A 12882-nucleotide genomic window follows, 5' to 3' on the forward strand; every position below is an offset into this window, starting at 1 on the left:
TTTCTGCGTACGTAGTAGCCTTCTAGCACAACTCAGTAATATGAGGTCATCTGATTACATGGAGTAACTCTAGTTTTTTAGGGATAATTTTTTTTTGTCAAAATGAGTTATAACCATGTTATGATGGTATCAGGTCTACTGTTTCTCATACAACAAGACAGATACATATTTGTGGTTGCAGTATAGGTCAGAATATAGAGGGCAGAGGGTAACAATGAAAAGAACTTTCTTAGAATCGCATCATTATAGACTGTAAAAAGGGCTGAGAACCTCAAAGATCATTTTACAGAATAACTGCAGCTGTCCATTTAAACCACCAGACAAGGTAACAATGCACAGGTAGTAGAAATATAACATATTCCACACACTCAAAGATTTCCTATTAGTCATCTGCTTTCATACGATTGACAGTACTCCAATATCAATAAACTGGGTATAATTTGTTTCTTGTTCTTGCTGTAAAACATTTCTACGACTATATTCCATACTGTTTAGGCTAATATATAGTTTGCATTTACAATATCAACTATTATCTAGGAGTAAATGCACTCAGGGTAATACGTGAAAGCTACTAAATATTCTCAAGGAGATAATTCTAAGATTATAATTACAAGTATTGTAGCATCAACTGCATGAACAGTCAGTTCCTTAAAAGACCATCTGGGGAGCAAGGAGGAGTAATGATGGACATCAGTACCACTAATTCTTATTTTAGTTAGTTATGCCCATCTAAGTACGTTAGTGTTCAAAAGGAGGTAGATGTTGCATATGGCTTATTAGAAACTTTCAAAAGGGTTTCTAAGTGATCAATAAAAAATCAGGTACACAAAACTGTTTTGAGTTATAGCATTTGGGACTCCCAGGTCTTGTTTTCCTATAGGACAAATTAGCCTTTCTACGTACAGTGACAGTCTTTATTATCTGGCCTCCAGTTTCTTCACATCCGCAATGTTGTTTTGGTAATACAGTGGTAAAAACCTATGTTCTTTCATCCTGGCTCACCTCTCCTTAATTTTCTTTTCCTTTCACTTTTCCATCTAGCCATCCATTCACCTTTAGCACTGAGCATTCTATTCAATTTGACCAGTTTGAGAAAAAACTACAGTTTTTTAAAGTAGCAAAACACTTTCAGAAAGCACATTGTTTTTTTTTTGTTGTAGTTTAAATCATCTTTTATATTTCAAGTACTCATGAAGCACGTCACATAGGATGAAAAGTAGCCCACTTTCTTCAAGATACATCCTTGTAAGGGTTTTAAGATGGTTACCTAAACCATACATCCATTATCCTACCAGGATCACACAATTGTGTCATTCACACCACACATGACAGGAGATGGATGGGTGGGAGGGCAGCCCTCATTTTGTTTTGTTAAAACTGTGGGTTTTTTTTTTTTTTTTTTTTACACTGCTTTAAGAAGGAATGTTTTGTCTTATTTTAAAGATTTTATAAATGGATAAGATGCCAAAATAACCTTGATTTTTTTCTTTTCTTTTCTTTCTTTTTTTTCTTTTTTTTTTGGTTTGTCAGAATGTTACTAGGCAGGCTGTTCCCGTGGCAACAAAAGCAACCATGAAAGACTATTGGGAGCTGTCTTGAACATCCTTGACTGCAAAAATGCTGAAATGCCATTGAAAACAGAGGCCTGGTTGACACTTGGACTATATACAACTCCATTACAACAAAATAACACAAATAACGCTTCAAATTTATTCTTCCTTCTGCAGTTTACCAAATTACCATTTCATTTGATTCTGACAACACTGGACTTTAGGCAAATGGCATTATTAACTTCATTTAAAAAATACTGTGTTAAGAAAACAAAAGCTTCTCCTTTTCTTCCTCTTCCTTCTCTTCTTTCTTGTCAAAGGAGAGTAAGAAAAAAAGAAGTGATACTCCATTTGAAAATGGAGAAATCACATAGAACAGAGATATAAACTGTCTTCAACAAAACTAGAAAACACGACTTTATGAGAAAGAGCTGACAAATGAAATACAGGTCTAACAGGAAGATGCCTGGAGAGGCTGCTTCTATCTGCAGCATCTCAAAGTCATTAGACCCAAAGACTCCAACATTGCTGGCATCTTCTGAAGGACACAACCAATTTCTTGTCTGAAACAATGGAAATGGGGTGAGCACCAGCAATTGGCAGTTTTCTGCATCCCGCCTGGTGCCACGGAAAGGCAAGAGAGGCAAGGCCAAAGGAGGAAACACAGACATGTCACTTCCAAGAAGCTGTCTGTGGATGAGACAAGAGTGCAGCAAAGAGGCTCCAAAGGGGCGCGGCTCTGCAGTTGTCAATTATTGTTTGCTGGAGAGAATAAAAGGCTAAAGCAGCTGTCACAGAACCACAGCTCTGTCCTAAGTAGCTCCTCTATTACCCAGGAAGAACTGTTAGTCCAAAATACTGCACTACCTGCCATATGGATGTGTAGCAAAGAGGTCAGCCAGAGAGAAACTTATTTCAAGATGAGTAATAAATGAAAACGAACCTGCATGGTACTTGCACAGACATGCCAAGAAAAGGAGGACAGGAACAGGAGAAACAATAGCAGATGAAACCATTGTTGACAAAACCATTCAACAGCAAAAAATGAATCCACTGAGCGTATTAAATATAGGAATAGATATATACTGTCATAACTCGACTTAGGGCAACAAAAGTTTACCCGGAAGTAAGATGTGATCAGAAACACAACCAAAGGAAATGCAATAGGAGTGAACAGAGTTCAGGAAAGAAATGGAGAAGTCATCCCCCAAAAAGATGCCACATGAGGGAGTACAAAAGAAGCAAGCGAAACTGAGAGAAGGCCAAGAGGGCATGTTGTGGAAATGATTTGATCTTGATTAATCAGGGGTTCAAAATATGGCATTTAAATGGATAACCATGTAATAATGGCATAAAATATTTATGGGTATAAAACTAAACACAAGGAGAACCAAGGTAATAATAAAACTGCTCTAAAGGAAAAGCAGAAAAAAATATACTAATTGGACACTGCTCATAGCAGGGAGTCAATAGCATCTAAAGAATGAAATACATAAATCAAAATTACAGTTAAGAAGAAAACCACTAGTGGAACAAAGGGAACTATTGCAAACACAGATAATATAATGAAATTGCAGTGTAGGGTCTACTGTTGATTACTCACCCTTTATTCATCCCTCAACTCCTCTTTCTTTTCTTTTTTTTTTTTCAACTCCTCTTTCTAACAGAACCTTAATTTTGGGCATATGTCATCCTTTCTTCATATGCTCATGTGCTTAAAGGAGGGCTTCCTAACTGGGAGTGATTCTGCTTCTCCAGGGGATCTGGCAATGTCTAGAGACACTTTTGACTCTGTGTGTGTGTGTGTGGGGGGTAGTTATTGGCCTTTAGGCTAGAGATCAGGATGAGGAGACTGACTTTAGGCCAAAATTCTATGTATAATCTTTCAGGCCTTATCATGGGCAATTACAAAAGCTTTGCCTGGTTGGCTTTATGAGGGAAAGCTATCTTTTCCACATAGTCTTGAAGGGAGTTATAGTCAAGGACTCAGGACACCAAAGGCCACCATGCTCATATTCATATCTGCATTCCTAGCCCTGACACCTCCATCCACAGGCCTCCTTCTCAGGGACCTTGGCTAAGGCCATGTGCAGGTGTCTCCACTGAGACCTTCCTACTGGGCAGAGGTCTTGACCAAGGTACTTGTCTCCATAGTTTTCTGCACTTGTAGCCTTTCTTTCTTTCCCTGTCCCTAGTTCTCTGGGTTCACAAAATCACAGGAACCTTTTGCTCAGGGCTCCTCAGCAGTGAGACAGTTTCCTCCATCTGCATTGCACGGCATTGGATTGACCCTTGCCAAGTGCCGTTCGGTGTGGGGGGTGGGGTGGGGCAAGGGGGAAGGAAGGGCAGTAGGAGCCAGTACTACTTTTCCTTTTGGCCTCTTGCTTATATTACCACAGTAAGTCATCAGAGACTTGATTATTTTGGCCCATTGTCTTAACTGACTACCTCAACTCTTGCAGCTTAACAGAGGAATATCGCGAAACACCCTACTATGCACAGAATAGCCTTCCACAACAAAGCATTAATTGGTCCAAGCTAACCACAGTGCCGAGGTTTTTGGGGGAACTTAACCCCATCATCAGCTCCACAGCCAACAAACCTATGGAATTCTCCTAGAAAATGTTATTCATCCAGGAGTGGATAGATGACCAAATGAGTTTGGCCCCATCACATTGAAATGAAAGATTTACTATGGTTAAGGGAGAATTTTCCTCAAGTTTTGTTGTGCTGGACTCGAACAAGGGAACATATAACTCTGACTACCACAGGCAGCCATTTTGCAAACATGAGGGAAAACAGCTTTGGGACAAAGCTTGTACTATGCTATAGGTGTGAGGGAGAGTACCTGGGTCCCTGATGACAGTATGACTGAGAGTACTGTGGCTGGAGCCCATTCCACCACAGAAACACCTAATAAACTTCCTTATGGGGGATCCCTGGGTGGCTCAGTGGTTTAGCACCTGCTTTCAGCCCAGGGCGCGATCCTGAAGTCCCGGGATCGAGTCCCACCATCAGGCTCCCTGCATAGAGCCTGCTCCTCCCTCTGCCTGTGTCTCTGCCTCTCAGTCTCTCATGAATAAATAAGATCTTTTAAAAAATAAATAAACTTCCTTATGATTTTAAGTTTCAACTGGAGTTTTTCTTTCTTGCAATGAAAAGTATTCTTTTACAAAAAGATTAAAAACAAAAGCAATAAAGATAGAAAGCACTAACCTAAAAGCAAAGATGTATTCCATATAAACAGACTACACTGATGTATGAAATAAGAGGAATCCTAAAATCGAATCACAAAGCAAAACTTACTATATGCTATTTAAAATATTTAAACAAAGTGACAAAAATATTAAAAAAATCCAGGGACGGATAAAGGTGTGTCAAAGCAAATGCAAGCTACAATAAAACGTTAAGTCATATCTTAATATCTGACATTTTAAATTGCAGGGCAAAAATATCCAACGGAACACACAACACCAACAAAAGATGTTAAAGGGATAAACATTGGAAGTCTAGCTAGCGGTCATGAATTCATATGCGACAGAAAACACAGCCACATACAACATAGAAAAAAATAAAAATCAGACAAAAGAGAAGAAAATATCTAGGTGGGAAGTTAACATTTACCTCTCTCTCAAGTCATGAATAAGCATATGGCCTAAAGGAAAGTTACAGAGAATCTAAAAAATAATCGAGAAATAATTTATATATGGTATAAAATAATAGACCTTAAATAGTTCTCCATTCTCTGAAAACAGAGTAGATCTTCAAAAAAAATTGACCCATATAAAGAAAACTTCACAAGGCAACAGTCTGGTACCCATGATTCTATACAAAGGGAGAGCTGTTTCTACTTGGGACTCCTTATGACAAGCGACTCCTTTAAGAAGGAATATAAAAATTGTCCCCATGGGTAAGAATGCTGCTGGTGGTGATGGCTCTAGGGACAGTTTATGAGAATCAGAGGGGATAGAGGGAACTGCTGAGCCATCACAGAAGTGATCCCAACAGTTTATGCTGTCCAGATAAGCCAAGGAGAAAATGATGTCATATCAATGAACACTACATGGAAAGCAAACTTTGATAAGCACAAAAGAAAACACTGAGGACTTTCCATTAAGGTATAAACACAAGACAAAAAAGTAAAATCTCAGGTCAAACTGGCATGAAATTAGGTAAGAGTGGACATGCAGATGAAAGTCAGCAAAACCTGGAAGGGAATCTGGGTAATACTGTTCAAAACAGACTTTTGTCTAGAGTTTCAATTAAGTATTTCTTGAAGAACTATACATTTAATTTTTCTCTTAATTGCCATTTATTGCCCTTTTGCTGCATGTATATAGTAAGCACCCTGTTACAAGTTCTTTGTCCCTTTATGTCTTCTCTTCTGCCTCCGTTTCCTGGTCAAAGGAAACATGAGATAAGCTGTTTGGCATATTTTTCTCCTTAACCCAAGGCTGGTAAAACACCCCCCAAAATATTTCCTGGTGTTGAAGATGGATTATGAGAACTCAATAGAACCAGAGCAGCAAAAGCTAACAGCACAACTTCAAGGGCAAGGTTAAGTCTGAGTTCAGATGTATGATTAAGGATGGAAAGAATGAATAATGTGCTATGAAGACTAACATCCTAGAATGTCTGGGCCGTTCCCCAAGCTGTGCTTTCTCATCTCCTTGCTGGTTGGAGGACTAGGCCACAAGAAGCAATTTCTTCCAGTATTTAAAACAGATGAAAAACATATCTTCCGGAGATAGAATCATGTGAGAAACAGATGGTTCAAACTTCCACTAAACCATGATAACTATCATTTCTTGCTCTTATGTATAAGGTTTTTTGTTGTTTTAGAAAATGACTCAAAGATTCTTTCAAATCAGACCGTCCAGTCTACACAAAGATATTACTGAGTTTAGTGACTACAGTGAAATCATAGTTCTTATGTAAGAATGGAAAAAGTGAGCTCCGTTGAACTTTTCTAGTTGATTCCTAGTGAATATATTGCAATGTGTGCGGCCAACAGTGAAGTTTTATTTCACATCTAAGATAGCATTATGTTTAATACTCAAATAGTTTTTTCCTTTATTTCTACTTTGAAAGCTAAAAGGAAAGAGATAAGGAATAGGAATAAAAAATAATCTGCCATTTAAGCCATTCTCTGATTCTGGAAATACGATATTTAATTCAGTTCCACTTAAAAAATAAAAGTAGTTTCTTACTCCCACACTGAGCACATTAACATTTTCACATACAGAAAGCTTAGGTACATTCAACTGTTTACAAGACATGTCTCCATATAATACAATTACATTCACGTGAAGTATACAAACTTATATAGTTGTATATAGTTTGTGACTTCTGTATCTGGTACCTCTTAAAACTAACATATAATATGCTTATTTTCTAAAAGTCAATTCATAGATGATGATCTAAAGCTAGGAGAGTCTTCTGAAGAATTTTAATAGTTGTGTTCATACGAGAATTCAGTAATTTCCTAAACGTAAGCTTCAAACTAAAACTTTAGCAATTTAAGGTACCCGACTGGCAATGTATGGAATTCTTATCAGGTTGTACTGTTTGGTTTACAGTTTAAGTCATTTCAAGGGGCTTATAATTATTTGTACATTAGGGGGAAAAAAGCACCAAGTATAATAAATACCTTTTTTTCACATCATGGATGAAATCACAAAACAATGATCTCAATTTCCTTTCAAAATCTAATCATTTGAAAAGAGCATTTACTTCAAATGTTCAGTCTTTAAGCTTTCTTAGTGAGATCAACAGATATACTAGAGATAAGAATGGAAATGCTAAAAAGAGGTGCTATACATAATATCTACTAACTACAGAATTCAGACATTCTTCTTACAATGATGACATTCATTTTTGAACTGATTTCCTTAGATCTAAAAAGAACTCTGAAAATAAGTGTAACATTTATAAACTTGTCAACTGTATCTCTTAAAAAAAAACAACAACAAAACTAAAGATGTCTTTCTCCCCAATACATGAAGCAAAATTTTCCTGATGAGCAAAAGCACCTTATGGCAAGGAAATATATAAAGAAAGTATTTTCTACAAATTAATATAGAAATTTATGTGCATAAAGGTGTAGTTATCCCAGCTGTATATGTAATATTTTAAATAAAAACACAATAAAAAAAATCTCAAAGCACATATTGAAAAAATAACCCATATGCTAATACTCCAGTTATTAAACATTGCAGCATATATGTAATTCCAACAAAAGGAGGAAAAAACTTTCTAATTTCAATGGTCAATGAAATCTCTTTGGAAATATACTTTAAAAATCTGCAGTAGGTAATCCTGACTATCAAATTCTAACCCAAGCTATAGGTTTTTCCAGCTAAGATAAAATTCCATGAAAATGAAAGTGTACAGAGAGATTACCTCACAGATTCTTGAGTAAACAGCATTACTGGTGTGACACTGGTACAAGTTAGCCGGGCTTTTCTGTCTTTGTCTTTACCAGGGGCACATGGTAAACCTAACATTAAGAATGACAGACCTTCATCACCATAACTTTTGCTGCTCATTAAATATTAATAAGCATTGTCTTAAACATTTCATTCAAGATCATGAGAAACGTTCCTTACCCAAATATATACAAAGAATTCTCTGGACTTAACATATTTTAAAATGAATACAGAGATGTATACGGAAAAACATAAATTATTACTTGCTTTGACAGTTTTCAGTCAAGGTTTATTATGTGTCCTTTTCTACTGAACACGTGATTTTTATATGTTTAAGGAGTTCCAGCTTCTGCTAAGGTTTCATTTCTTTTTCCCAGTGTTTTTTTTGTGTTCATGCATTTCTGTTTTGCCAGTTACACTCTTTTTTCGAGATGAGGTATTAGGAACAACTGCATTAGAAGGTCCGCTGGTAGCTACACACAAAAAAAAGAAAACTATTGCTTAGATTTTCACAAGCAATTCATGTTCATTTTATTTAAAGATTTTTTTTTATTTATTCATGAGAGACACACACAGAGAGAGAGAGATAGAGAGAGAGAGAGAGGCGCAGAGACACAGGCAGAGGGAGAAGCAGGCTCCCTGCAGGGAGTCCGATGTGGGACTTGATCCCAGATCACGCCCATATGCCCAACCGCTGAGCCACCCATGCGTCCCAATTCATGTTCAAATAATACTGCTAAGTGACAAAATAATTACTTTATAATTGTGATGTAAATGAAACACTGTTAACATTTAAAGGAGCATTTTTAACCTTTTAACTTTTTAGAATTCAACACTAGTACAGAAAAGTAATGTCAATGGGCTGTGCTCACAAAACAAATTTCTTTTTTCACTCTATAGTCTTTCTGGAAAACTAATTTATTCATCATTTTTAACCACCATCTATTGTGCTAACAATCCTCAAATGTACAGTTCTGTCCTAGGTCTTTCCCCTGTATATCCTGCTAGAAATCTCCATACAGACAACTGACAGGAAACATAAACTTCATATGTTTAAAACTGAACTCATCATTTTCCTATAAGCAGCTATTTTCTCCTCTATCTCTTATGTCTCTAATTAAAAAGTCCAAAGGTTAGGAATCTATAAACATTCTTGACTTAGAATTCATCTTTCTGTATCCAAACCAAAGTCAAGCCATAATGAATCATTAGAAAATTATTCTAAGCCAGGTTACACTTCTGGTCGGATGGGAAGCTTCTGTCAGACCAATTCTGCAAATAACAAGTATAAACTCTGGATAAAATATGAAAAATAACTATTTGAAGACAATGAAGAGTAAACAAAAGGAGGTATATACCAGAGAAAATCAACACTTGGAAGAAGAGAGCCCATGCTCAGTCCTCCCAACACACACTTTAAAAAAAGCTTTTGGCCTTAAAAAATAGGATGGGCTGCTTGAGTAGCTCAGTTACTTGAGTGTCTGATTCTCGTTAGGCCGTGATCTCAGGGTTTGTGATCACATTGGGCCCTGCACTGGGTGCACTCTCTCCCTTTCCCTTTGCTCTTTTCCCCACCCTGCCCCCTTGCTGGCAGCTCACAAGCTCAATCTTTCAAAAAAAAGAAAAAAAAAAAAAAAAAAAGCTTTTGGCCTAAGGACAGTATCCAGAGTATCCAATCCACACCATGGGCAATGACTAAAACTCCAACATAAAACTCATTCTTAGTAGCACTAAGAATCAGAAGTATTGGAGCAACTATAGCTGCTGGATAGTTAGGTGGGAGATGCCAGAAAGGGAGAGCCCCCAATTCCTTGCATACACTCTGATCACACTTATGGCATTAGCAGGGTAAGCTCCAAGAAGTCCAGCTGAGGCTAAAAGAAATGAGGTGAAATCTGAGCTGCCAATGACTTTAAGGAACACAGTTTTGCAATCTGAGTTCAGCCAAGGTTAACTCTTTGCTTTAAAAGAACCCAAACAATTCCATACTCTTGGGAGAAACAGAACAAAAATAACAATCTGTAGTTTATAGAACATCTCATTCAAAATGTCTAGGATGCAATCCAAAATTACTCAATGTATGAAACAACAGGGAAACATCTTTCTTCTTGAGAATGGATAAACTGATAGAGACCAATCCTGAGATCAATTACTTACACAAGAATTTTAAAGTACTTGAACTGTACTTTAGAACAAAAGAAAATATTGCTTATAATGAATAATATAGGAAATCTCTGAAGAAAAAAAATTCAAAAAATCAAAAAGAATGTCTAAAACTAAAGAATAAATACCTGAAATAAAAATCCTCTGATAGGTTAACAGCAGAATGAAGAGGTAAGAATGGACATCAATCTAGATTATCACCAAAATAAATAAATAAATAAAATTCCTAAGCATGCTTGCCATACTCAAACTGTTGAAAGTCAAAGATAAAGGAAAATACTAAATATTAAAAAATATTTAAAATATTAAAAGGCAGAAAATAATAATCATTAACCCATTGCATACATCGGGACAGTTCAAATTAACAAAGATTTCCTACTAGAAACAGAGGGAACCAGAAACAGGGGAACAACACCATTAAAGTGCTGATAGAAAAAACTTTTTTCCTAGAATTGTCTATCCAGCAAAACTACCTTTCAGGAATGAAGGTAAAACAATGACTTTTTCAAATACAGCAACAGATCTGCATTATAAGAAATGCTAAAAAGATTCAGGCTGAAAGCAAATAGAATCAGATGGAAACAAAGACTTGTTAGGAAAAGGAATAAAAACTGATGGCTAACGTGTGGATAAATAAAAGACTTTTTTCTCTTCTTAATTTCTTTAAAATACACATGACTGTTTAAAGCGAATATTCTAACACTGTATTGTAGCCTTTATAACATATGTGGAAGTAACACACGTGTGTTAAGGATGAGAGGAGAGGAAGGTAAACGAACCTATAGCTGCAAGGCTTCCACATTTTACTTTGAAAAGTATAAAATTATCTCTAAGTAGGCCATAAAAAGTAAGAGATATATATCTACAGCTACCAATAAAAGAATAGTGCAAAAAGATAAACCTAAAAAGTTAATAAGTAAAATAAAGTGCTAAAAATACAGAATTAATACAAAACAAGGCAGGAAAGAATAAAAGAAAAACAACCAGAAGGTATAAACAGAAAATATAATAAACCAATAGATCTAACCCAACAATATCAATAATTACATTAATGAAATGTAAACGTTGCAACTATAAGGCAGATAGTGTTAGAATGGGTTTCTAAAAAAGCCAAATAAATATATGTTGCCTACAAAAAAATATCCCTTAAATACAAAGACACAGATTGGAAAAATATTCCATGTAAGTGTAAGAAATGTGAAGTAGCAAGATTAAATAAACTTTAAGACAAAGTCTTACTAAGAATCAGAGGGAAATTTCAGGATGATAAATGGGTCAATACATTAAAAAGTCTTATCAAATAAGAAAGACATAAGAAAAAAGCTCCAAAGCACAGAACAAAAACTGACTGAATTAAAGGTCTGCATTTAGACATATAACTCCACAGCTGTGAGTGGAAACTGCTCTGTAAGCAGCTGATACAACCATCAGAACTTCTCCTTCCTTGCACGTGTTCCCACCCCTCAAAACGGTAAAGACAAAGAAGATCTGAATAAGATTATCAGCAATTCTAACCTAATGGGTACTGATAGAACATTATATCAATGAACTATGGAACAAAAGTTCTATTTTTAGTCCCCTTGCTACATTTAAGATGTACCAAGTCCAAACGGAAGCCATAAAAAAAGTTTCACATGTAAAAGACTGAAATCATACAGCGCATGTTTTGTAAATGCCACGCAATGAAATAAAGAATTGTTAACGAGATATTGAGATATTCGAACCTCCACCTCTAAATATTTCAAAATTAACCAGTATGTTTCTAAATGCTCCATCAGTCAAATAATAAATTACAAATTAGAAAATATTTTTAACTGCATGAGAATGAAAATAAAATGTTAACTTTTGCTGAGATGTACTTACAGGGAAACTTGTAGCTTTAATGTTTATATAAGGGAGAAGCAATGTCTAACAAAAAGTGATTTAAGAAACTAGTAATAGAGGATGAAAGTAAACCCAAATTAGTAGAAGGAAGACAATATTAAAGAGCAGAAATCAGTGAAATATAAAACAAACAGAAAAACAAACAGCGAAAATCTAGTTCTTTGAAAACATCAACGGAATGGATAAAACCCTAGTGAGAGTAGTGAAGAAAAAAAATGAAATGTAAACGTTGAACACAACGTTTCATTTGTGTTTCAGAACACAAATTATCAGTACATTCATTAAAAGGATAGTAAAGTAATGAGAAAGTTGACAACCTAGATAAAATGAACACGTTCCTTGAAAAATACAAATTACCAAAGCCATCACTAAAATGAAACAGAAAATTAATTCTATCAAAATTTAAGAAATACCTAACAAAAACTCATTCAGAAAATAGAAGAAAACTTCCCAAATCATTTTATGAGGCCAGCATCAACCTGATACCAAAATCTGGAAGACATTACAAAAACAAAAAAAAAAGAAAACAAACCAAAAATCCAACTACAGACCAATCACTATCTTTCACAAATGCAGATGCCCAAATCCTCAAAGTCAAATTGAATCCAGCAATATATACATAAATTATTCATCATGACCAAGTAGGGTTTATCCCAGGAATGCAAGACTGGCTTAAGCTGTATTTGAAAAGTCAAATATATTATTATTTCCTCTTTATTATTAAAAAATGCTTATGAAATAATGCATTTATTATGTGTCTAATATATAGAGAACTGTGATTCAAAGCGTATTCAAATCCTAGATCTACCAATTGCTAGCTCTGTGAACAGGGATAAGTCATAACCTGTCTACAACTT

The 12882-nt window shown here is 35.6% G+C and overlaps 1 protein-coding gene across 25 annotated transcripts in view; it reads right to left on the minus strand.

Moving 5' to 3' along the window:
- Positions 1-12882, minus strand: part of PPIP5K2 (diphosphoinositol pentakisphosphate kinase 2) — a 98636-nt gene that overhangs the window by 17179 nt on the left and 68575 nt on the right. For 24 of the 25 annotated variants that reach the window (XM_038532218.1, XM_038532210.1, XM_038532203.1 and 21 more), the window contains one exon: positions 6696-8451. The exons of the other annotated variant lie outside the window; for it this stretch is intronic. In XM_038532218.1, coding sequence (XP_038388146.1) covers positions 8339-8451 — 113 coding nt within the window. In that variant the 3' untranslated portion in view covers positions 6696-8338. Of the gene's footprint in view, positions 1-6695; positions 8452-12882 lie in introns of those variants that run through there. 25 annotated transcript variants of the gene reach the window in all.

The sequence above is a fragment of the Canis lupus genome, chromosome 3 (assembly GCF_011100685.1).
Source record: "Canis lupus familiaris isolate Mischka breed German Shepherd chromosome 3, alternate assembly UU_Cfam_GSD_1.0, whole genome shotgun sequence".
Classification (NCBI taxonomy): Eukaryota; Metazoa; Chordata; class Mammalia; order Carnivora; family Canidae; genus Canis; species Canis lupus.